The 26847-nt window shown below is 43.0% G+C and overlaps 1 protein-coding gene across 1 annotated transcript in view; it reads left to right on the top strand.

Annotated features, from left to right (window-relative positions):
• The window catches only part of LOC138296726 (cysteine-rich venom protein-like), a 249427-nt gene extending 223531 nt beyond the window's left edge, over window positions 1–25896 (top strand). The window contains exons 6-8 of the mRNA XM_069236128.1: window positions 2450–2535; window positions 18049–18137; window positions 22858–25896. Coding sequence (XP_069092229.1) covers window positions 2450–2535; window positions 18049–18137; window positions 22858–22982 — 300 coding nt within the window. The 3' untranslated portion in view covers window positions 22983–25896. The remainder of the gene's footprint in view (window positions 1–2449; window positions 2536–18048; window positions 18138–22857) is intronic.
• Window positions 25897–26847: the final 951 nt, after the last annotated feature.

The raw sequence follows: 26847 nt of genomic DNA, 5'->3' as shown, positions 1-26847 counted from the left end.
ATGAGGTAGATAAATAAAGTGAAACGAATACGGGTCAATCTCCAAATATCTATCCCTAAACCATGTTGTCAGGAATGCTACAATCATGCAAATTTATGGTTTTATTTAGAGTTGTGTGACGAGGGTGGGCAATGGGCAGGATTACAGCTGAGAAGCATCATCTGCATCTGCCAATGAAAATACTACCCTGTCACCAGTTCTCCTCTGGGACACAGTCTTGTAGGATGAAGCGCTGTCACTAGATGTCAGTGCCGGACATCAGTGACCCCCATGTGCAAGGAGCAAAAACGATGCGCATGAGGACCATTTTTAAAATTATTTTTCATGGACAAACTTACATTTGGGAGTATATTTCTGAAAATCTAAAACGGCTTCAGAACGTCTGAAATAAACATTTCACCCACTTGGCATATTATTCGTCTTTTACAGCCTCATCAGCATTTACTCTGAAGGTGTGGAGTTTCACGTCAGAGAAGGAGGGTTCTATACAATTGTGGGGAGTGCTGGCAGAAGAGTCAATAGTCTTTAGAACCCGGCGAGCTGGCTGTGTGCTCGCCAGGGTCGAAATGACCCAGTTTGTTCGCAGTCTGTATTTTGTCACTTTAACACTTGCCAGTGAATCGGGAGGCCTATCACACCTTATCTCAGTGACTGAAAGTGCTTTGGTAAGGCACCAGAACATTGTGGACCACATATATTTAGGAGGTATTTTCAACAACGTGCCGCTGGACCATAACAGGAAAATATAAATATACATTTTGATTATGTTACATGTGTAAATGTATTTTACTGACAATGTCTATTTGTTTTTAAGAGTATTTTGGCATGATAAAACATGCTGGTTCTGATTTAAAAAAAAAAATGTTGGGCATTTATACTCGCAAATGCATTCCTATCATATGTTGATTTGTGCATCTCTTATGAATTCAGGAGAAAGCTGTCCTAGTCACAGGTTTCCCGTCATACTCCGGGGAATTGTTATGTGACATTTGCTATTTTCCCCTTGATGTCTTTGCTGTGGGAAATGTCGCACCTTGTGGGCGTGCACATTTTTTCCACACTTAGAAACCGCTTCTTCTCCACGTCCATGAGATTTGGAGGTCTTGCTGGAGTAAATCTCAGACCTTTTTCTTGGTGGATGGTGATAGGAGGCAATGCTTAATTTGAGGAGGTTATTTACTGGGCTCACGCAGCACTTAATTGTCAACTCCGTTACTAATGACTGTCCACCATATGGTGGCACTGTCCACCATATGGTGGCGCTGTTTGAATAATTTTGAGATAAGCACAAGAATAATTTTTAATAGCTCACTATACATTAAAAATGAATATTACCTGGCACCCAGGCCATTCTTTTAGCTTTGGGTGAATTGACAGACTTGTCAGACTTGTAGTGCGATGGTTAGTAGTTGAGTGGGTACTGTAATTGGCTGTGTTGGCAGAGGCAACAGGTAGTGCAAGCTCCCTGGCACTTACTTTTTATAGATGAAGTACTGATTGAAGAGGATTTTTACAACACACAAAAAAACACATGTGCATGCGTTCACTAATTCACAAAGCAACCCAAGCCTAACTCCTCCTACTTCCAGCTCTTGTGTGAGTATACTACTGCATAATTGTATGCAGCCATTGTGTGCTATTACATGGTAGGTGAACCACTTCTGTCTGATACATACATTTGTGAATAGCAATCAGGCATCAATGGAGCCATTTTCAGCCGTAAATTACTCTGAGAATCGGAATCTTTATTATTATGAAGCACGCAGTCGCGGCTCGCAGCTCTTAAAAGGGGCGGGGCGGGTGAGACGTGACAGGGAGAGGAAGGGGGACAGAGGGAGGTGGGAGTAGGATACATTCAGTTATTTAAAAAAAAAAACACCTTAATTCAGATGATACTAAAAATGCATCAACACTTGTTGCAAAATTGAAGGTCCATTACAAAGGCTGACTCCTTCCCTTTCTGTTGCTTATTGGTGCATGTGGGGCTTAAATTGTTATTCTTGAAGTTTGCCTGTGAAAATAAATGATAAAAAATAAAGAAGGGGCACTATCCTAAAATGTGCATTATTAAGCAGCATAATTTGCCTTTTCTTTCCAGTTAATATAGCCATCCATGTTGCATAATTTGGTCCTTCTCTACCACATATTTCCAGAGTCTCTGGATATAACATGAATAACTTATTGAATATACCTTGTGGTCCTGTGAAATTATACTCCCTTGTTTCCATGAATCTAATGACTAAATATAAGATACCATACCTAATGTCAGCAATTTGCCAAACACTACAAATATTTTGGTTCTGTTTATTCATTATTATTTTTCAAAATGCATTGTTTCTGCTGGCAGTCATTTTTTATTTTTATTCTGTCAAAAGCAAGTCATTGAAGAATGTGTCTTGATTTTTAGAATTTATGAAAATATTACATTTTCAAATTTCTACTTTTCTAGCTTGTTTGGGCCCAGTCTCATGAGGTCGGCTGCCAAGTGGCATTGTGCGACAAGGATTTCATATATTCCTGCAATTTCTGTCCTGCGTGAGTATTGTCTACACATGCTGATGATTCTTAAACTATTGAAAAATATCTAAATCAGACACATACAAATAATATGTAATCCACATGAATCACTTGGACCCTGCGTTTTAACTTTATTGTGCATCTCTGTGCACTTGAACTACATTTGCCGGTGTAAAGAAATGGTGCTCACTGTCTGTGAAAAACTGTGTTGTTGGATGAGAGGTATGGGAGCCCTTCTCAAGCAACTACCACAATCCTTATGAGGGTAAACCACAATAAGTCTTAAGTTAGCCTGTACTTAACACTCTGCTAGCTTGCACAAAAGCATTCAGGCTTAACTTAGAGGCAAGAATGTATGCAAAACTTAAACAGTAATAAAATGAAAACACAACACAAGAAAAAATTTACACAAATTTAAAAAAACTGAGTAACTTTTAATACATTATCTGACACCAAAATGACAAAAATCCAATCAGCAAAAAAGGAGTTATGAATTTTTAAAACTGAAAGTGCAAAAGATCAACATGCCAACTGCCCACATCTGGTCATACAAGATCGGGACTAAGTTGAAAGTTATGTTGGACTATTAATGGAGCACCGAGCAGCTATACAAAGTGGGTTGGGCCTGGTCTCCACTTACCTTCAGACTTAGAAGATGTTGTTAAGAAAATGTGTGGAAAGGTAAAATTTAGTGGGGCAAGGCAACTGGCGGTGTCCGAGGAGGAGTTGTCATTGTTGGGAAGCTGCCGGACAAGGTCAATATGAAGTTTTGTCCATTCATACTCTCTTTTTTACATGTCAATGTTCTCCAGGAGGACGAAGCTGCAGCGTGTAAATGATGAGAGATCCATGAGGCCAAATACTCCTTCTGCAAGGAGACACTGAACGGTATTTGTTGCTGTGGGAAAGAATATAGCAGTGATGCACCTTGGGCAGATAGTAAGCTCCTACTTTACTTGCGGTTCTCTGGAACAGTTTTTAATTTTAGTACCACTTCAAGAGTCCAGGACTGGAGGGACACGACTTGGAGGGTCAGTATTCACTTAGGCTTTGTCCAGGTGCGGGTTCAAGATGGTTGGAGCCTTCTCTGCTCCTAATGCTCTGATCAGAAGGCCAGCCTCCTAGCCCTTGTAATCACTCCAAAAGTCTTGGGTTCAAATGGGAAAGCGGGTCACCAGCAGCAGGACAGTCCTCTGAGGGCACAGGACAGGCTTCAGGCACCAAGGCAGTTTTATTGGTGCTGCAGGGCAGTTCTTTGATGGACACGATAGGCCACAAGCAGCACAGCAGTCTTCTGAGAGTCCTTCCGCAGATCCGAAGTGAACTGAAGAGTGTGTCCAAGGGTACTAATTTCATGCCTATTGCCAGCTTTGTTGTGGAAGAAAGTATCTGGAATTTGTTGCCTCCTTGTTCTGGTCCTAGGCTGTCTGCAGTCACAATGGGCTAGTTTGAAGTTCTTTGAGTGTGTGTGCTGAGACTGATTCTTTGAATTGCAAGTGGTGCTGTTCACAGCTCCACCTCAAGTGGGTCTGGGCACAGTCCACCCTCCATCCTGCTTAGATAGCCCATCCAGCTAACACCCAGGCACTCCATTATGTAGCTGTTTGGGTAGAATACACTGGAACTAACTGCTAAATACACATAGTCGAGTGATCCATAAAAGAGGCTGCAGACCTGGTTACTATAAAATAAGACTTTACAATACAATTACTTAGACACCAAACATGACATTTCTATCTGTTCCCAGGCAGAAGGTATCTCTTATAAAATGTAATAATGTAATTCAATGCTATCCTAAGGGAAATAGTGAAAAATTACTTTGGGAGTTTTTCACTAACAAGACATGTAAAACGTAAATACATATGTCCAACTTTTTAAGTACAACGCACCTAACGCATCTATGGGGATACCCTAGGGTTGACATATATATGTCCAAAAAGGAAGTTTTAGGCTTGGCAAGCAGTTTATTTTGGCAAGTCAAAATGGTAGTTTAAAACTTCACACAAACTGCAAAGGCAGGTCTGAGACATTTAAGGGGCTACTTATGTGAGTGGCCTAATGAGTGCTGCAGGCCCATTAGTAGCATTTCATTTTTCAGTCATTGATATTTTGTTTACCACTTTACTAGGGAATTATAAGTAATTGAAATATGCCAATTAGGTACAAGACAATTTTACTGTGTTTTAGAGAGTGAACACAATCACTTTAGTACTGATTAGCAGTGGTAAAGTGTATATACTCTTCTGGCCAACAAAAATGAATTCAGCAAAACAGGAGGAGAGATGGCAACATGTTTGGTAGTAACCCAGCAGAGAGTGCCAAGTCCAACACTGTAACTATAGGGAATTAGCTCAATTCTCAAATCCATGGTTACATGACAGTTTTTTGGGCATTCCCATCTGAGTCATGCTGGAAATTTTGGTGCCCACCCATAGATGTGTACATTTGTGTATTTTCACAAAGGCATTGCAGATAGTGTCCTGTCTTTGAAAAATGGGTTGATCCATGCTTGGCCTGTTTATGGTGTGTTTCTGTAATAGGAATGGGGAAAATCATTAAATATATTGATTAATGTAAAGAAGGTTTATCTTCTGAAGTCAATATTTTACCAGCTGCAAATCAAACATACGAACAAAGTGTAAATGCACATTTGCATTTCCTTTATACATGCAATATTGACAACATGTGGCTCTGGTGCATATGGACATATTTAGTCATTGGCTATTTGAGAAATCATGTTTGTTCTGGATTTTGTTGATTATTTTTGAAAATCTTATTACTGCCATGTAGTTTAATATGTGGGCTTGGTCTTAATCTAAACCAAGTTATAAGTGTAGAGTGTAAGTAAAATGGCTACGACCACACTGTAGTATTGAAACAGACAATCTGCAATTAGTCAATGAGGTTGTCTTTCCCAATGATAAAAATAATCATTGCCTCACAGACCTACATGCTGAATAAATCATTTGAGTACAATTCTTCAATGATTCACATCAGTCCTCAACAATCAACAGCATGTCACTGAGACATGAACTATCAGATAATTGGCTTTATCTATAATTCGCAGAGTCCTATCATATAACCTGGACTCCAACTTATGACCTGTCATTTTCAATATTATATAGAACCCTAGAGAGCCATCCTTATCATATTATGATAAACATCAACATCAATATACACCATTATGTTAGCAACACAGAACTGTACCTAAAATGTCCTCAACCAGTGATATTAACAGACTTAAAGCCTACCTCAAACACATCGAAAATTGCTGTAAAAAACTACCTGATGCTAAACCCCATGAAGTCTGAATTCCTCCAGTCTGCCAACAATGTCAAGTGTTCTCTAATTCATTTACAGCTCACTGGCTTAAACCTAACAAGTTTCTCACCTTAATTGAAAAAAACAGGGCTAATTCCTTAGATTCACCCTCAACTCAAAACCCTCACTCAAAGAACAGATTGCCAAGTAGATCAAAACTAACTCTCTTGAAAAAATGTAAACCGTTTCTTCAAGAAGGAAAATGTAGAATGACAGTTTGTGCCCCATTCCTTTCCCACCTAGAAAGAGGTAATGCCTTGGTCAACAGTATTGCAAAGACCACTCATGGTCCCCTACAAAGCATCCTTTGTGCAGCAACATGACTCATTAAGGGTCTGAAGAAATCTGACCACATCACTACTGTGAATCTGCACTGAGTTGCCTTACAAACCTGGATCAGCTACATCACTTACAGGACCCTATACAAACAAATAATTGGAGGTCAATGCCAGATGCAAATTCCAAGTGCAACGTATTGGAAATTAAACATTGTAGGAAGGAGAAAATAAGAATGTAATCCTTCTCAGCATACTTTCAGAGAATCTGGAACAACATCATCTCAAACATCAGAACAGCACCAATCCTCCTGCAGTTCAGGAAGAAATTGAAAACTAACGTCATCAAGGAACACTACTTCAGAAAGTTTGACTTCTCATCTGTTCCAGTAGCTCTACCTCCTTCCTCTGGCTCAACCCCTATTTAGAAATACCAAAACATATGCCCTAGGAAGCAGAGAACACAATTCATTTATGCAGTGTAAAATATTGAGGTAGTCATGGTGAGTATGCACCTCAATTAATAACCACAACCCTTGTCAGGGTGAAACCTTAAAGTCACTAAGTTAACCTGAACTCAGCTACCTGATAGGTGTGTCACAGAGCAGTCAGGCTTATATTAGAGGCAATGTGTAAAGTATGTATGCGTTACCAAAACAATAATAGGGTCAAAATGCAACTAAAGAAAACTACCAAATCAACATAGAAAAATATAGTACATTTTAATTAATATAATACCACCAAAATAACTAAAATCGAATGAGGGAAACTGGAATTGTAAATTGTTAAAATGTCAATATAAAAATAGCACCAAAAAGCATTTAACAGGAAGTGCAGTGTCTGGTTGTTCTTTTCCAGTACCAAGGTACAAGTTAAATGCTAACCATAATGAAGCGCTGGTCAGACACATAAACCAGCTTTGGACGTAGGCCCTGAATATGTTGTGTCGGTCCAACAGCCACATTTCAACTGTGGCGAAAGTGCCACGGTCCGACTGCCGGCACTACCACTTTTTCGCCGGCCGATGACCGGGTAGTGCCGGCGGTCTTAATCCACCAGGGCAGCACTGCAAGCAGCAGCCCTGGGGATTACAACTCCAGTGTCTGCCAGCTTTTGCATGGCGGTTCCAGCAAGGCAGGTGGAGACGGGGTGCCTGGGGCCCTCATGGACAGCCCCGTCGCACTATGCCCCTATTATAAATAAACTTCCTTGTTGTTTATTTTGGTAAGGAACGTTCAAAGACTCCGTTTACACTATCTGTCCAACACAGCAGATCATATGATCTTTCTCAAAGTAATTTGAGTCAGAAACAAAGTGCACAAAATCTTCTCATCATCATTCACAGGTTCCATTGACAAATTGATATGAAGCTGATCCAGCAAAGCTACACAGTTTAAATATATTTTGAAAATGGCTTGCTATAAAAAGTTCTAATTCATAGAAAAGCATTCCCTCACAGAAGCACAAAGCCTGGTTAGACTACCTATAGAGCACCTTCATTGAACTTAAATGCAAAAAACGTTCACTCTTTGGGTGCATATGGCAAATTGACATACAGAGTCATCATCTGAGAAAAATAAATGCATATTTTGACAGATTTTTTGCTGTTATAATTTAATTGTTAGAGGTGAATTGGTTGTGGTTCCTAAAGAAGAAGCTAAGTTGGCCATTGAGGCAGGAGTGTGGCAAAGCAACATGGCCAACAGGACGTAACAGTCCCAAGCTCTGTGGCTATGCCCAGTATCTTGCAGCATCCTGCCTAGGGAGTCAGGAGCTACCTGGCTTTTGGAGTCAACATTGCCCTACACCTGCTCCCAGTGCTTGTGGAGTGTCTTTTCTGACTCTTTGTTACTGCAAGTTGGTGCAGACAAGCCCAGAGATTGTCTATCATTTGGGGTATTGACATTGCCCCTTGGGCAGCCTGTGGAGCACTTGAAGGATTCTGGCAACTTCAGAAAAAGCTACGTCTGGGAGGCCCACCTACACATCCAGGTGACCTGCATACCCAGGGGGCTCTGCACCCAGGCCTTCTTGAATGACATATCTTGGTCCCAGTGTGTGTTTGGGGTGCCCCTAATAATATAGATTGGCTGTTCCCCTGCTGGGGGTGAGAAGAGGAAACCGTCCCACAGCATGAGGAAGTCTGGTGACTCCTGTGGTACATATAAGGCCCAAACTATTGCTGCTAGCTGAGGCCGTCACCATAAGGAAACTCTGGGCCCAACCGAAGGTGCAGGAGCTTCCTCAATTTTTTTGGAGGAAAAAGGTGGAGGCGTCATTATCCAGATGTGTGGGCCAGCCAAAGAGGGACTAGCACTTGGTTGTGGGGCATGGTGGGGCATGGTGGGGCCTGCAATGGCTTCAATTGGCTGTTTCTGCTGGGAGCTGTGGTTGAAGTGACCAAGCAGGGACAGCTGCATTGACACAGAGGAGCCAGCTATAACTGAGACACCTGAGGGGGCTGCAATTCTCAACACTAGGTGCAATATAGCAGAAATCACACTGACCCCCTATGACCCTATGACCTTCAACCCCCAAGTAGCTCTTCTCCTACTAGAATATTCTTTCTCAGCAACCCTCCTTGTGGATATGAAGGGTGCAATTGTGAAAAGGGGCACGAATGGCACAACAGACAAAAATGGACCAATTTTCCTGTACCCCGGCAAATTCACTCTGCAGGACGTGCCAGATTGCCCCTTGGAAACAGATATTCTGGCAGGCAGGTCACTCTCTACACCGCCGCCTCTGCCGCCTCTACTCCAGGTGCCATTCTTTTTTTCCCTCTGTTCTCTGGTTTTGTTTTGCTCACCCCCAGCTGCTGCGTCCCTGCGTCCCGGCCCCCTCCCTCCACTTCGGTTCACCTTCTTTCCCAACGCTGAGCCCTGTGGCCCCCCCCGCTCTCCCATTTGCCTATCCCCTACCAGCTGCCACTCCCTCCCACCTCCCCTCTTAGGGCAGCTGCGGTGCAGTGAAAAGAGAGACCCTTGACCCTGATTCTGTCAGGCAGGTCGCTCCCTACACCGCCGCCTCTGCCACCTCTACTCCAGGTGCCATTCTTTTTTTCCTCCATTGTCTGGTTTTGTTTTGCTCACCCCCAGCCGATGAGCCCTGTGGCCCCGCCCCCGCTCTCCCAAATGCTGATCCCCTCCCTCCTCCCAGCTGCCACTCCCTCCCACGTTCCCTCTTATGGCAGCCGTGGCACGGACGCGAAGCGGATGCGCGCCGCTGGCGCACCGAAGGCACGCCAAAGGCAAGCCCGTCTGCGCCCGTCCATGCCAAGACCGCGCCCAGCGCCAGTCCCCCTGGCCCACACCCCCCCACCACCAATCACCACTACACAGCTAATGACCTCCACGCCCTAAATCCAGGACGCTCCTCCATCTGCTTCCTGTCCACTCCGAAGCACACCAAAGGACCCTTCTCCTGCAAAGACTGCAACTTCACCTGCAACCTAACCTCCAAGCTACAACACAAAGCTACAGACAACCACCTCAGCTGCATTCTGCTCAACACCCTCTCCGTCCACAAACACGCAATCGAACTCTGGGACCTACTGACCTCATCAATGCCTGATTTCACATTTCTCACCGAAACCTGGATTAATTTGGCCTCGGAACCAGACATCGCCATAGCCATACCGGAAGGCTACAGGATCACCAGAAGAGACCGCAGCACAAACCAGGAGCAGGAATCGCCAAAGTCCAGAAAAACACCATCAGAGTCTCCACCAGCTCCCACAACACCATCAACTCCGCCGAGCACCTCCATTTCAAAATCCACATCAACGCCAACACCACCCTCAGAGGAACACTGGTCTACAGACCCCCAGGCTCCTGACCTCAGTTCTGCGACAACGTCGGCGACACCATCAGCACCCAAGCCCTCGCCTCAACGGACTACATCCTCCTCGATGTCCTGAACTTCCACCTAGAAAACAACAATGATATCAACACCACCAACCTAATCGACAACCTCGCCAACCTCGGCCTCAAGCAACCCGTCACGTCACCCACCCACACCGCAGGACACACACTCAACCCCATCTTCTCAGCCAGCAACCACGTCTCCTTCAGCCACACCACCGAACTCCACTGGACCGACCATCGCTGCATCCATTTCTCCTTCCAGAAGCTGGTCACTCACCACCTCACCACTCAACCCCCGTCGCTATTGGAACAGAATCTCGACAGAACAGCTGAGCTCCACCCTCGCCCAGGCACCTCCCCCCAGGACCCAGGACCACAACACAGCCGCCACCTATCTGCATCAATGGATAGAAGACTGCGCCAACACCCTCGCACCACTCAAACAACCCTCAGACATCCACCACAGACCCAAGGCCAGCTGGTTCACCCCCGACTCAAGGCCTCCAAACGGGAATGTCGAGGAATGGAGAAGACCTGGTGCCTTGCACCCACCGAATCCAACCACATCGCCCTCAAGACTGCCATCCGCAAACATCACGAGCTGATCCGCACTACCAAAAGAACCTACTACAAAAGCCGCATAGACACCAACGCCCACAACTACAAAGAGCTCTTCGGCATCATCAAAGAACTCTCCAACCTCAGGCCCTGCTCCCACGAACCCTCACCATCACAGGAGCTCTGCAACTCCCTCACCACTCACTTCCGTCTAAAGATCTAAGTCATCCACAACAGCTTCAAACCCCAGACCCACCAGCCAACCACAGACAACCACGAACCCAACGCATCAACCAATACCCACCCTCTATGCTCCTGGACCCACGTCAACAATGAAGACACCATCAACACCATGGCCTCCATCCACTCCGGCTCCCCCTCAGACCCCTGTCCACAACAGATCTTCAACAGAGCCAGTGACATCATCGCCCCCCACCTCTGCGCCATCATCAACAGCTCCTTCGAGACAGCCACCTTCCCGGAGAGATGGAAACACGCCAACGTCAACACCCTGTTGAAGAATCCCAAAGCGGACCCAGATGACCCCAAAAACTACCGGCCCATCTCCCTCCTCCCCTTCCCAGCGAAGGTCATTGAAAAAATCGTGAACAGCCAACTATCCGCTTCCCGGAAGACAGCAAAGCGCCTGATACCTCCCAATCTGGATTTTGAACGAACCACAGCACGTAGACCGCACTAATTGCTGCCACAGATGACATCAGGACCATGCTCGACCAAGGCGAAACCGCAGCGCTCATCCTCCTGGACCTCTCCGCAACCTTCGACACCATCTGTCACCACACCCTTCGAACATGCCTCCACAATGCCGGGATCTGTGGCAAGGCCCTCGACTGGATCTCTTCTTTCCTCTCTGGCAAAACCCAGAGACTCCGCCTTCTGCCCTACCTGTCTGAATCCTCCAAAACCATCTGTGGCGTCCCCAGGGATCCTCGCTCAGCCCAACACTTTTTAACATTTACATGGCTCATCTCACCAGCATCGCACGATCCCACCACATCAACATAATATCCTACGCAGACGACACCCAGATGATCATCTCCATAACGAAAGACCTCACAACCCCAAGAAACAAATTCCACAATGGACTTTACGCCATCGCCAACTGGATGGAATCAAGCTGCCTCAAGCTAAACACAGACAAAACAGACATTCTCATCCTCGGCAGCAACCCCTCCGCCTGGAATGACTCCTGGTGGCCTACCTCCCTTGGAGCAGCCCCCACCCCACCACCCAAGTACGGAACCTGGGAATCATCCTGGACTCAGCATGACTCAGCAGGTCAACGCAGTCTTCTCTTCCTGTTACAACACCCTGAGCTTGCTCTGCAAGATCTTCAAGTGGATTCCCGTCGAAACCAGAAAGACAGTCACCCACGCCCTAGTCAGCAGCTGACTAGACTTCGGCAACGCACTCAATGCAGGAACCACGACCAAACTACAAACGAAAATGCAACGTATTTCAAAATGCCTCCGCCCGACTCATCCTCAACGTCCCACGCCGCAACCACATCTCTGCCCACCTCAGAAACCTACACTGGCTACCCGTATCGAAGAGGATTACCTTCAAACTACTCACCCAAGAACACAAAGCCCTCCACAACACAGGTCTTGCCTACCTCAATGACAGACTCACCTTCCACACCCCGGTCCTCCAGCTCCGCTCCGCCAGCCTCATCCTCTCCCGCATTTGCCATACCACCGCCGGAAGAAGATCCTTCTCTCACCTCTCCGCCAACACCTGAACAGTTCAGGGACTGGCTGCAGGTGATTGATCACATTAGGGCCCGTAGATAAGGTTCTTGAGACCCTCAACATTACACCAATCGTGCTAGCCATGCTGCAGCAGACTGCGGAGCAGGGTGGATTCTGGAGGACAGAAATTGGCGATAATGGCATGCTGAGAATGCAGGCTCAGTGAAGCACTCATATATGGGTGCCTTCGGACTGGACCAAGACTGGTAACAGGATACAACAGGGCTGTGTGGTTGACATTTATGTGGGGAGGGTTTCCCACTTTCTTTGTGGGTAATGGATGGCAATTCTACATCCTACACCATATTACATAGGGGGTTATTCTAACTTTGGAGGAGTGTTAATCCGTCCCAAAAGTGACGGTAAAGTGACGGATATACCACCAGCCGTATTACGAGTTCCATAGGATATAATGGACTCGTAATACGGCTGGTGGTAAATTCGGCACTTTTCCGTCACTTTTGGGACGGATTAACACCTCCTCCAAAGTTAGAATAACCCCCATAGTCTTATGGAGGGTTTTCTCCCTTTTTCTTTGATGGGCAGCTCCAGGCATATATATGGCCTCTTCCTGGGCTTAGTTGGGCTCCATATTAGCCAGGGCAGCTGATGAGAGTGTTTCTTCTCCCTTAAGCTCAGATTCCCTAGGAGTTAGGAGTGGAGTCATATCAAATCTTAGTTCGCAGACATCCTATGTCATTAGTTCCTATATAGTGGGGAGGGGGCCTTCAGTTGTTCAAGCCTTGTGATTTGTAGAAGACCGATCATAACTGTAGGGCAGACACCTTTGATCCATGTTTAAGTAGTGTTTACAAGAGGTATGAAGATAGGGGTTTCTTTAACATGCAGATATCCATACCACTTTGAAACATGACTTCGGACTGCATGCATTGTGATGAGAGAAGATGCCCATGGCATTTAGAGTCCTTTCTCTGGAGTGGGCAGGGAAGTACAAGCTTCATTGTTTACCCACACTACACAGTACATATAAGAATATGCAATATAAACTACTAACTTGGAATGTCAGAGGCCTCAGTGCACATACAAAAAGTTATAGTGTGTTCTCCTTCTTGTAACACCATAAAATCAACATTGTCTGCATACAGGAGACCCACCTCACTGACCCGGAGGTCATTCAACTGGCAAAGTAATTGTGTAGCCAACTCCACTCTTTTACACAGTCCCCTTATGCTAGAGGGGTGTTACACTTGTGTCACACCCGAGGTGCCCTTCAAGTTTAATTACTCCAAGTCACACATTAAAGGTAGATACCTCCATCTTTATGGCACCTTGGATGGGAGAGAAATTAGCATACTCATTGCTTACGCCCCTAACACGGATGATCAATTGTTCTATCCCAAACCCTGTTGTTAAAAACGGGATCTCTGTTTGGCAGACAGTTTGCACTCTGTACAAGCAGGGACCCTCACTCTACTCAGGGCAATGGAGATACACACTTAGAATAACCAGTGCTCACCCCCTTGGTAGCTTGGCACAAGCAGTCAGGCTTATCTCAAAGGCAATGTGTAAAGTATGTGTACTAACACATAGTAATACAGTGAAAACATAGCCAATATTTATCTAAATCAAACAAGACAAAAACAACATAAATCCAACAAATACAATAGACATGAATTTTCAAAATAAAAAGAGTCTTACTCCATAGAAAACAATGGAAATGTTGTTTTTACACAAAGTACCTGGTTTGCTTCACAAATAAAGCTGTACTGGCAAGAATGTGTCGGAAAAGTCAGTGATGAGTCCCAAGTGAGGCCGTGCGTCATTTCTTCTCCAGTTGGGTAGGTGATCCGTCACTTTTCTCTCCTGCAAGAGAGCGATGCATCGATTTCTGGCTGGGGCACCTCAGATCTATGCAGGTTCACAATGATTTTGATGCCTAGCGATGTTGCATGAGAAATCCAGCTGCACAGTGATGGAAAACCATGCTTCGTGGTGTTTGCATCGTTCTCAGCAGCCGCAAGTGGGTGTGGCGTTGTTTCTCCAGCCGCAATGCTGGTGATGCATCACTTTCCCAGCTGCGATGCAGGCAATTTCAGCAGCGAAGCGAGTGCTGCGTCATTTTTGCAGCCGAAGTGCAGTTGGTGCGTCAAATTTCCCCCCCACGGGTTCCTGTGTGTGGATTTCAAACCTTGTTCTTCCAGCTTCTCCTTTGAAGGGCCCAGGGACTGGATAGGGCACCACTTGGCAGGATGTTTAAGGAATGTTGCTCCCTGGGATTGATTTTTGCCCCACTTCCCAGGAAGTTGTCATCCAAGAGCGTGGTGACCTGCCTCTGATTGGACAGTTGCCCCCGTCACTTTCCACCCCAAGAGCAAGGATAAATATAGCAGAGCTGCACCCTCACCTCAGATCCCTACAAGGAAGAATGACAGAAGAAGAAGGACTGCTCTGCCGGACCCCTGAACTGCACCTGGACAGTGCACTCCAAAGGACTGCACCAGCTGCACACTTGGCTTCACCACCAAAAGAACTTTGCCTGTCTTCAACTGGCTCAAGAAGGGACTCCCTGTTCCCTACAGATAGAAAATAGCTGGCAGAGTCCCCTCCATCAAAATCAGAAGAAACTGATCAGCTGACCAGTGGCTAGTGGTCATTTTTGGGAGTTGGAGTCCTAACCCTCAAAGAGCAACACAGAGCTTCTAGAACAAGGGGGTTAGTTGTGGACTCCTAATGGATCCTCTAAAACATTCTGGAAGAAGATCCAGAAGTTTGGAGAAAGTTTGGAAAAAAGCTCCATAAATGGACAGACATCATGAGTCATACCTCAACAGTGACCCAGTCTGACCTGTAGGTTCGTCCTGCTGAAAAGCTCCAGATCTCCAGACTTCCAGGATTTCACCAGGGGCTCCTGGAAAGGCAATCTGAAGACATTGACTCAAAATTGGCTTGCTGTGGAGGGTCGTCCGACATCAGAGAGAAATAGCTCCAAAACAATAACACAGTCCAAACTTTTAAAAAATGACCGGGACTTCCCACGCAGCGAATCCAAGAAGGGCTCTAGGGACATCAGATCCAATTTCAACTACAGCCCGGATGAAGATGTCTGTCCTGAAAAATCATCTAAGTCCGAATGTAGAATTTTTCACCAAGGTCTACAACAAGTATGGGAAGAGGGCTCCAGGGAGGCCGGATCGGATTGGTGACTTCGTCATGGTGAGAAAAATCTTCAAGAAAAAAAACTTAGTGCAAAGGTAATCTTTTTATTAGGCCTCCCACTTGCTGTAGCTAAGCAGGGCTCCATTACGGTTGGCCTCAATTTTGACTATGTCCCGGTCGAGTGCGACCAGATTGGCTCTTTTTCTTTCTATGCACTAGAAAACATTAATTCTATGAACATTCATATTTCCGGTTCCCCTTCTCCGATTTTTATCATTTTGGTGTCATTTTAAATATAAAAATATAATCTATTTTTATAAATTGGTGTTGGATTGTGTTTTCTGTTCTACTTATTCACTGTTTTGTGATTTTTAAATGCTTTAAACACCCGTCTCCCAAGTTAAGCTATGTCTCTCCTTGCCAAGCTACCAAAAGTTGAGCTGGGATTAATTTATTCAAACCTAACTGGACCTAGTGGGGGTTAGTGGCCTTTTGCTAAGTGTAGGTACTTACCTGCCCTTACCAATAATCCACTTTACAACAGTCAGGTTCACCACCCTGTGGGTAGGTGACACACTAAGACACTCCTGGTCGATCTCTGACCAGTGGAGTAAAGCTTACCAGTCCCTGACCTACCTACTTTTGCAGCAGTTCCTGTTTCCCCTATCGCAAACAGGCTTAAAATGCAGTGCCAGGGCATTTTTAAGATAGTGAAAGTCTTCATCTACATTACACCTGAGCCCTGAGGGCTAGGGGATATGTGTCATATGCAAATAACCAGTGCCATCTCACATCTGTCACTAAACTCTGATTTGAAGCAGTCACTGTATCCACAGGAAAACCAATGACAGCAGTATGGTAGGACAAAAGCAAGGTCCTTCAGCAACTAGACAGGGTACACACAATAATTGTCCTGGTGTCCTGTGCTCTCTCTTTCAAGTGACCTGCCAGGTAGAATTTGACTATGGTGTCAACAGAATGTCCATCGACCCTGCAGTTCGAACTCTACATATTATAACCGGATCAGACAAGTCATCTCTTGCCCATTCAGGTCAGTCTATTGTACAGTCCTGGAAGAAATTTCACACCTATTCCTTAGCTGACCACAGGCTGGGAGTTGGTGGAGCCTATTAGTAATTATCCTCCAGACAGCTGAGGCAAGGAAAGGCTTTTATTACAATCTGACTAAAGGATTGAATTGAATTTTAATAACTGTTAAAAATAGCGGTGTAATTGTTTTTCCAGCCAGTACCTTAACCTAGATGCAGTACCTGGGCCTGATTTACTAAATTTTTATGCAGGCAAGTGCAGCAGCCTAAAATGCTGCACTGCACTGTGTCAGGAGGAGAGAGCCGAAGAGTGACACATTTACAGAGATATGGCTCTTTCCACCCTTCTCCCCAGGGCGGAAAAATGCTGCCGTGCACCACACACACAGCTTTGCACCATAGTGCAAGGGTGTCTGTGTGAGTCCAGCATAATTTTATACTGGAAGGATAGCCTTCCAGTACAAAATATTATGATTTGACTAACTTTAAAACTTTTCCTACTTTGTACGTCTACAATGCACTACACATGCAAAGCTGGAAAGAAAAAGAGAAATAAAAACATTTCTCTGTATCGTGCCTATTTAAAATGGGAGCTATTTTTTTATGCAAAAACCTGCCGACTTGTTTTTTTAGTACATAGGGTTTTCCAAAAAACCTTGGGTGGTTGCACGGGAACTCCTATGGGTCACTCATGGAATGCCTCCTTGGTGCTACGTAAAGCAAAGAAGTGCTGCACGTTACTTTGCATTACTTTCAAGTGATTTTCAAAAACTTGTTTTGCACTGGAAGTAAATTGGAAACAAAAAAGATTTTGCATCGATTTGCATCACTTTTGTGACGCAAACGTGCTACAAAATCTTAGTAAACATACCCCAAATAAGTATTTCAATTGTAATTTATACTCTGATTTTCTACACAGGCTAGCAAGGTCAGTTACAGTGTCAATAACTTTTAGGGCCTTGGCACTATAGGGACATGATATCATTAATTTTCTACATGTCCCACTTTTAAATACCATGTATTCCTTGCTGGGTAAAAATAATACCAGGTGGTGACTTACTAATATTCAAAGGGAAAATTTTACCTGTAAACAGGTTATTTAGGCCACTCTACAGGTTTGAAATGCAGCCGTCAGGCTTCAGTGGAAGGCCTGAAGTCATATTTTCATTGTTATGCTAGTGAATGGCAACCAAGACAAGATATTATACTTTTCATACCATGGGTATTTTTCAACACCATATACATGGACTTATACACAATAAAAAAAAAACGAATATGACATTTGCCAATTTCAACATGTTTTAGGGATCAGAGTACATACCCTAGGCACTGGACCAGCAGTGCCCAAGTGTATAGCGTCTAACAACCAGCAATAACATTCATAAAAAAAGAAATGAGGGTGGCCCCACAAAAAGGGGCATTTTCTTGCAATATGAAAAAAAGAAAACTTGTGAAATTGTTTTTGTGATAGTATGATGTTTTACATATGAGACAGTCCTGCTCAAAATGATCCAAGTGTGTTTTCTTCTCTGTTTTATATCGCTTCTCATTTCTTTCCTTTACACATTTTCAGAGGCAATGAATACACAAGGATGGGTTTGCCATATGAATCAGGTGATTCATGTGGAAGATGTCCAAAAGATTGTGATGCTGGGCTATGCAGTAAGTGTTCCGGTGCTATTAACACATTCAATTTCACTTATGTTTCCAAAATTTCAGGGAGTTTCCATGTTAGTACTACCAATTTACAACCTCCCGTAGAATAGATGTAATCTTATGTTATATTGATTTTTAACCCTCTGCAGAGTAGCTCTCTGTAAGACCTTTTGACTTACCAATAACTCTCCATCTTTTATCCCTCAAAACACTGAAAGTTTATGTCATTCATTGTCTTATGTGTCATTCCTCTTAGCAATAGATTTCTTTCTCTTTGACTCTGCATGTGATGAAATGATCTGTTACACGTGCAGTCTAAACATGGAAGTAGACATCGTGATTGCTCACAGAAGGACCGAAATTGAGAAAGAGTCCACAATATGCAGTAATGTTAACTATAGAATCATGTGATCACTTGGGCAAAGTTGATCTAATGAGAAATGTCTGCTTTTTTATGTATCTTGAGAATCAAGCTTTATCCTTAACACATGGGGGACATTATGAATTTGGAGGACAGTTTTTATCGTCCACCGAACTTCTGATGGGGAGGTTTCCTCCACACAGGGTACCTCCCACCAGCCCCATTAAGAGTTTCCCACTAGATCAGCAGGTGGAAACCTGAGCTTTCGCCCACTGGCCTAGGGGGAAACAGGCTGCAGCATTCCCTCCGGTTCATAATCGAGCCGGCGGAAATGCTGTAGTGAGCAGGGTGCACCAGCACCCTCGGAATGTTCACTGTCTAAAGCAGACAGTGAACATTACGATGGTGCTGGCCAGGGGGGTGTCCCTGCACAGCCCAAGCCAAGAGCCTGAGCCCCCCTGGTGCCCCCTGCACTCGTACTCTGCCAGCATTTTGTTGGTGCTACCGCCATGAACCCACTGGCACGGAAGGGGGTCATAAACCCCAGGGCAGCACTGCTTGCAGCGCTGCCTCTGCAGATTTGGACTGCCACCACCTCCAGACTGCCATGTTCTCTGATCTTGGCAGAGCTGCTGGTTCCCTGGCAGCCTCACTGCCAGAGTTCTAATGTGATGCTCGGTCTAGTGACCGCCAGACTCGTCATGACTCGTAGAGCCTGAGCCCCCCTGGTGCCCCCTGCACTCGTACTCTGCCAGCATTTTGTTGGTGCTACCGCCATGAACCCACTGGCACGGAAGGGGGTCATAAACCCCAGGGCATCACTGCTTGCAGCGCTGCCTCGGCAGATTTGGACTGCCACCACCTCCAGACTGCTGTGTTCTCTGATCCTGGCAGAGCTGCTGGTTCCCTGGCAGCCTGACTGCCAGAGTTCTAATGTGATGCTCGGTCTAGTGACCGCCAGACTCGTAATGACCCCCATAGACTGGTCCCAGTCCTCAAATGTGGTCAATCAGGAAGAATTCAAATTACTGACAATAATATAAGTGTTATCTACAATGGCCAAGTGGAATCCTTACAGCAGTACATTGTTGCTATATTTGATATTGTTTTCTTCATGACAGCAGATCAGAAGGCATCAATAATGGCAGAACTTCTACAATTATGAACATGTGAAGTGGAATCACATTTTGATATTTTTGTATCCAACAATACCACAGCATCCTTACTCAAAATTAGGAAGAGAGATGTAGACAAATCTATTTCAAGCATACTATATCAAACACAGTGTTGGGACACTTTCACCTTCAAAATCCAGCTACCCCGCTCTTGATTGACTGCATCTTTGCCATGACCATTTACAATGTTTCACGTTTAACTTTCTGTGGGAAATGGAGAAGACTGGGGTGAATGCAGTGTGATGTAAGGTATAATGTATTTCTTGTCGTACAGTTTAAGGATCTTGCAAGTCACTGAGGCCGAAGGCTGAGTTCCTTTATAATGTTATGGAACTCTGAGGTGACTTCTAATACCCTTATCATGTGTACCAGGGAGTATGTTATCCCATAGAATACATGGACACACCATCATCTTTCCCACAAACCACTTAAAACCTTGGTGCATCGCTCTCTCATAGGAAAACGCAAGTATGTTTACAAACATGAAAAATAAAAATAAAACCCCTAGTGCAAAATTAAACAGATCAAAAACCTGTTGGGTATATGTTGCAAACTGATATGAGAAACAGTTCAATACAAAAACAAAAGTTGCAATAGCTCAGAACATGTAGAGACATGTGGAAAGATTCTAGCTTTTCTATATCTAAGGAGCACAAAAACAAAGCATATTCTCCCCGCTTACCACTGTAAGCTATTGAAATAAAGCAAATAAAGAAAAACAACATTCTGTTTGCTGCATAAGGCAGCAGCTTTAATTACGCTCCTTGACCTGACCTGACCTTTCATCTTGGCTGCCGGCTCTGGCAGCGGGCATTGTGACTGCAGTACTCAACTATAATAATCTTATAATAGCAGTGTTCTGACAACTTTTCTCTATAATTGGTGACTTGTTGTGTTACAAGTCATCCATTACAAAGAAATGAGTGACTGCCAGTTATACAGCGTTTCAGAATCACATGTATTATAATTTCAAAACAGCATGAATATATAATGTGGTCACTGCTATAATTTTTGAAGACTGTGCTTTATTCAGTTTTATTGATGTAGTACATGGATGTAAATACGGTCATGTTATAAGTGATGGAGCAACATTTTAAATTAAATATTAAAATGACTAATTTAGGGAGAAGAAGAACATACCCTGGCACAAAGGAAGGTTTAGATTAGTTAAAAATGCAGCACAAGTTAATATTAAGCTCTCCATTTTGATTTTCTTACATTTTAGGCCTCACCCACCAACAGTTGCAGCTGTCTGCCCAGAGTACATATATTCACATAGTGCACACCACAGAAACACACAACATGCACATACATACAGATACAAAACAAAAGATTTGGACAGCTACTGGCTATTGTGGTTCAGCTGGCTGTAGCCACTGGATGACACTGTTGTTTATTGATTCGGTATCTGCACACAGCATCTTGTGGGTGTAGTCTACTTAAAAAGTAGGTTTTTCCATTTTTTTTTACGTGAAGGCCTCTGGTCCTACTGCTCTCTGTATTTAATTATCACAACATGCAGCCCTTTTAGTGTTCTTTCATCTGCCACACTCACATTATTTTTTATCTTTAATCCCAGAGACCCTGGCAGTGGAAAATGCTGCTGTACATATCAACTTTATATGGTTCACTCCCTTTATATTTGATGTTTTAGTTTAATATTCCCATATGCCCAATGTCTGATGGTAAAGAAATAGGACAACCGATTGTCATGCATAAGGTGGGATGCATACACCCACATTCATAGCAACTCATGCACACACAGTGGCCATCTTAAAATGGTAACCAAAATGACTACTGTGTGCACACGTATGCACTTGCATCGCAACACATGAATGTGTCTGTGTCACAGTGCATGGTGCAACTTGCAGCTGCCGTGTTGTCTCTTTTAATATTTTAATATACCTTTACCATTCACACAGGGCTGGTAGACATGATGGAATGGTAAAATAATGCATTCTGGGTGCCAATACAAAAAAGCAATGCCAAAGCCATTCGGTTGGTACTCCCCTTCTAAAGGGAGTCTATTTGTGTTGCCAGTGCTTGCTGAGGTAGGCATCCTAGGCAGTTATAACTTCTCATAGATGGTGCTGTTTGAAATGTGTAGCAATGAGTCCAGTGGGTGAACAATGTGTAGCGTAGCGTAACACAATGACCTGCAAGACCACCAGATGACTTCTGTCTTAAGGTGTTGATGAGAAATGCATGTATTATCCCATGAAATACAAAGTCTTATGCACTTTGATATATGCAATATATTCTAGGGATGTGAACTTGATTACGGCTGATTGTGCAGATCTGGTCTGATTTCCATAATGTTTGTACTGTTGAGAGGCTCAGCTGCTTTACACTATATTAATTTGTGGTCTGCCCTGAAGATCATCATGGCAATGCTGGTCTTCACAGAAAGTCAGTGTTGTCTTCAGTGTGGTTATAATTGGTGTTTGTTTTTGTAGAACTCTAAATGATTTTATCCCAGATTATTTTGCATTGTTGCTGCTGAAGCTATTGAAGGTGAAGATCATTAGCTTATTGAAATTGAAATGTTAATATACTTCCATATACATGGATATTGTTCCTCCCTGGGGTCTAAATGCTATCAAACAAATGTGAAGTAGAATAGGCAATGGTGGATGGTATTGATTTAATATAGGTATCCAATATCGTCAGTGGGTTGAAAGTGGCCCCTTAAATCTTTACTTTCGATATTGGAAGAATATTCACCGTATGGTAAGTGATGTCATAGTGCATTTACCACTATGGGATGTCATTACATTGTTGTACATGTCTAGGTTTAGGGTGTTTGCTTTTCAGTAGGACACACAAAACCCTGCAGGATCTGCCTTTGGTGGTAGTTTATTTAACAAGCCATAGATGCATTTATGTACTAAATGTGCATGAGTGGTAGAAAAGCACAGGTGGCATTGCTAAGCCTTGGAGTATTCTTCATTTTACTTCGTGGGAATCATATAGGGACAATTCCAGTTTGAATTCCGCTGAGTGGTCACCTATGAATTATGTAACCCAGTAGAAGTAGAAATGTGCAAGCCACCTGCCTGTATTGTGTCATTAATGTCCGCTTTATGAGGTGTAAACACCTAGATGTTTGAAGAGGTGTGGCAATGACACTTATGTGTTTTTCTTTTAAAGTATTCACTTTAATCACTGTTTTACTCTTTTCTTATTTCAGCCAATCCTTGTCCATACCATGACAAATATATTAACTGTCAAGCCTTAAAAGGGGACTGCCTTTCCGATTCCTTAGTAAGGACTGGTTGCCAAGCTACGTGCAAGTGTACTACTGAAATAAAGTAGACAGAACAAGAATATCCTTCTAGACGCCGCTGTTTAATTCATGAACCTTCTGTATGTAAACATTATCGCCTTAAAGGACAGTGCCAACCTCTTCTTATTATATCAAATTGTATGTTTGCCAATGATGTCTCCATAATGCGAGCTCCAGTTTATGTCTAGTACATCTATATTCAAGCATTTTCGAGACTCCAGTCCAGAACTTTCACCATGCACGTTCAAAATACTCATAAAATACATATCAAGGAAATGGAGATTTTGACATACTTGTGAACGTTAATATTAATCTGGTACATGATGTGAATTTATAACTCCATTAAATAATTTGGAAAATGATCACCTTATAGAGTTTTTAGGGTTGTGAGATTTGAATTCGTAATAACTGTTTAGTAATCAATGTATATGTGCTTATATGTAAAGAAAGCTGATGTTTAATATTGGGTACAGTTAGGGCCAATATACATGCAACAAAAGCTCATGTGTTTTTATCATTTATTTTCAAAACTGATAATCTGTGAGATGACATTATTGACATGATCTAAATTACAGATCTCTGCCAATAATTTCTTCAAACAATTTAATGAATCTACACAAGGACAAATGAAGCCAAGGTGTTCAGTGTTCAAGTGATCACCCAGGAATATTTTGTGAAGTGTCAAAACGTGTGTTTACAAATAATGGCTAATCGTCTACTGCAGACATCCACCGGGACAATTCCTAATTAGAAGTTAATGAGCTACATATCATGAATTAGTCAAGAAATAATGCCTTCTGATAGCAGAGCTTCAGCAGCATAAAAAGGATCATAGTCAGTACATCAATAACGTCCAATCACTGGGGCCGACAATTACGGTAAATTGCTGGCCGGTCAAACTCACCTGTCATCCAGACCATGGTTTCAAATATAATGCTAGGTGACTCTCTTTATAATATGATGGGACTCTGGACTGGACACCTTTGGAATTCCATTTTCTGGAATATTCTACGACAGGCCTAGCAAAATGTACCATCGTTCCTGGTGGAGATGTTGTAGGATGTGGAAAAAGGTTGCACCTCCTATTTCATTTTAGCCCAGCTGTTCACCAAGTTCTTTCAGTTGACTTGGATCATTAACATTTTAGTGTGACCGGCTAACATACTTTTCCTAATATCAGCCTTGGTGCTTGGACTCTAATTCTTAAAGTCCAGATGATGACTTCTTGATTTTTTTGGAGGTCGAAGCTCTGTGGACATAAAGGGTTATTTGGCCACTAGTTACTGATACGTAGCTCAGGAATTTCTATTATGAATTGTCCTGGTTGAATTAGCTTTATCCAATTACCCCTTATTTGTATATGAATTTTTTCACTTGCAAAAATATCACTTTTTGATCACTTCAACACTGAGTACCTCGCTTTATTTGTTCTTGTTGACATTCATTATGTTGTTTAAAGCAATTGTTAGCAGAGATTGGCGATTTATTTCATGTTTGTGATTCTAGGCCTGATTTAGATACAGGTGCACGACTCGTGGGTTTACCACGGCAGAAAGACAAGCGACCTCATTTATAAACCACCGCCAAGCAGGTGGTCATTTATAAAGTCATTGGCAGGAAACTGTCACAATAACGTATTTTACTGTTTGCTCCTGACCTGTGTCAGAAGGATGCAGCCCTGCACCAAATGGGATTCTTTTTTTCTTTTTAAATAGAAGATCCTGAAAAGCAAAAAGGTAATGTTCCACTCGCCATGGGAATCTTCTCCCATGGCAGGGGGGTATTAGAGTGGTTTTACTGTTTCTTACCACCATGTGGTTTTGCCTGGTGGTAAGGAACAGCAAAACAATATTATATGTCTACTCATCTCAATTGGATGGGCTGACATGTAGGCATTTGTCCAAAAGCCCTTAAGTCCCAGGGCCATCAAAGAAGTTTGGCCAGGGCAGAGAAAGAGTAGTCTCCTCAGTGACCAAACGTAAGGTCTGCCCACAATTAAATTATTGGAGATGAGGCCCTATGTTATTTGTCTATTATATTATCTGTTTTGCCAATCATTGATACGACTGCAAGATTTTGTTGTACATATATATTTGTGTGTGTGTGTGTGTGTGTGTGTGTTTGGTTTAACTGGCAGTTCCTGCTTTAAATGCACTCAAGAGATGGCCCAAATAGTTTATTCCCTACTCGTTTAAAAGAAAACAGTAATCTGTAACTCCTTGTACAGAATATCTTGCAATAACTTGTGAGACCCGATTAACAAATGTATTTCTGTGCTCAATCTACAGATGCAAATTAGATTTTTAACAAGTGTGATTCACATAGCATGGATTTACAGTTGTAAAAATGTTAACTCACATATTTTTTATGTGATACAATCATCTCGGAGTGGTAGGAAATGAGTGTTCCACAGTGGGATTGTTTCAGAAGGTTTGTAAACACATCACATGTGCTGGAACTTGGGTATACTGGGCTAAACACCCAGAAAAAAGGATTTTACTTCATTTAAGGACAGGAGCAATTGCTGTTCTCCGGTTTGGAATGGATATCCACAAATAGAATTCTTCCAAAAAAAAGAGGATACTGCTGGAAACCTTTGTGAATTGAAGGAAAGTTTATCTAAACATAGAAGAAAATCTGCAGAAGTACTTTTCGAAATGTTCTTTTGAGCAAGGAAATATGTTTACCATTTCACAGTTCAAAACTTCTCTAACTTGATTGACTCAGCTGAAAAGTGCACATATTAAACCTTAATATGTCTAACAAATTAATTCAGGCTGTTAGCCTTATTGTTTCTCATTGATAACATTGCCAAATATTTTAATGTTATTTTTCACACGTAATAATGTGTGTTTTGCTGTTTTTTTCATCCACATTTTCAAACATCCTTTTGGTAAAACATATCGCAACCCATGACCAGTAATAAAATTATTGCTCCTCTCATATTTTTCATGTTGTCATTTCTGAGGTATAATGTTAGAATATTGTTACTTTGTATAGCTGAAGTTTTACTCACCTAGACATGATGAACTGAAAGTGCAATACCGCGTTTTTAGTCAGAAGTCCAGTAGAATACCTTTTGATTGTCTGAGAACAGATGGGTCCCGATCAAGGGCTTGGTGCAATGATGTCCATATGTTGTATCGAACTGCTGACAGAAATAGTGAATGTGTCCAGAAATGTTTGGTAAATGTTCAGCCTCTCTGCAGTAGTACAGCATCATTAACGTGTCTCCACATCATATACCTTCGGACAATGTCGAAATCCACTCCTACCACAGGTAATCCAGAAAACACAATTTTATGGTCCTCACCCTCTACTTTCATAGCGACGTCCTACTAACCACCTATTGCCTTCATTGGTCTAAGTGCACGGTCAGACATCTTTAGACAATGACCAAATTAGAGAATGGCATTAGAACTATAATTATTTAGCTGACTGGAAACCTAATACCATTTAAAAGAATCACATATTTTGTAATGTCTTCATTTTTTTATTTTACCACCAGAAGTCACTTTAGGGGCCAGATCTCAAAACATTTTTGACTGGCGCTATTTACGTAGTGCTTGTCCTAAACACTTTAACCACGTACAAGAAAAACAGGATGCTGGAGGTGCACATTTGCAGTGAGGCATTTTGTTGTGCTTGTGACGTGTACTTTTGCTATCTGTGCTGTTGTCTTTTTGCGCAATGTGATTTATGTTTTGTTGTACTGTAGTTTTTGAGTTGCATTGTTTAGACCTTTTTTGTGGTGATGTGTATGCTATATTTTACGTTGGTCTTACGTTTCGTGTATGTTACTTTGTTAAGTGTAGTTTTTTTAACTTTAGATATGTCAGAAAACGCTGCAGTACTTCCAGCCGAAAGCATCTTTTACTCCGAAAGTTTCTTAGC

Source organism: Pleurodeles waltl, chromosome 5 (genome assembly GCF_031143425.1).
Source record: "Pleurodeles waltl isolate 20211129_DDA chromosome 5, aPleWal1.hap1.20221129, whole genome shotgun sequence".
In the NCBI taxonomy this organism is placed as follows: domain Eukaryota; kingdom Metazoa; phylum Chordata; class Amphibia; order Caudata; family Salamandridae; genus Pleurodeles; species Pleurodeles waltl.
Note: the sequence above shows the minus strand (reverse complement) of the source record. Positions and strands in the feature narration are given on the sequence as shown.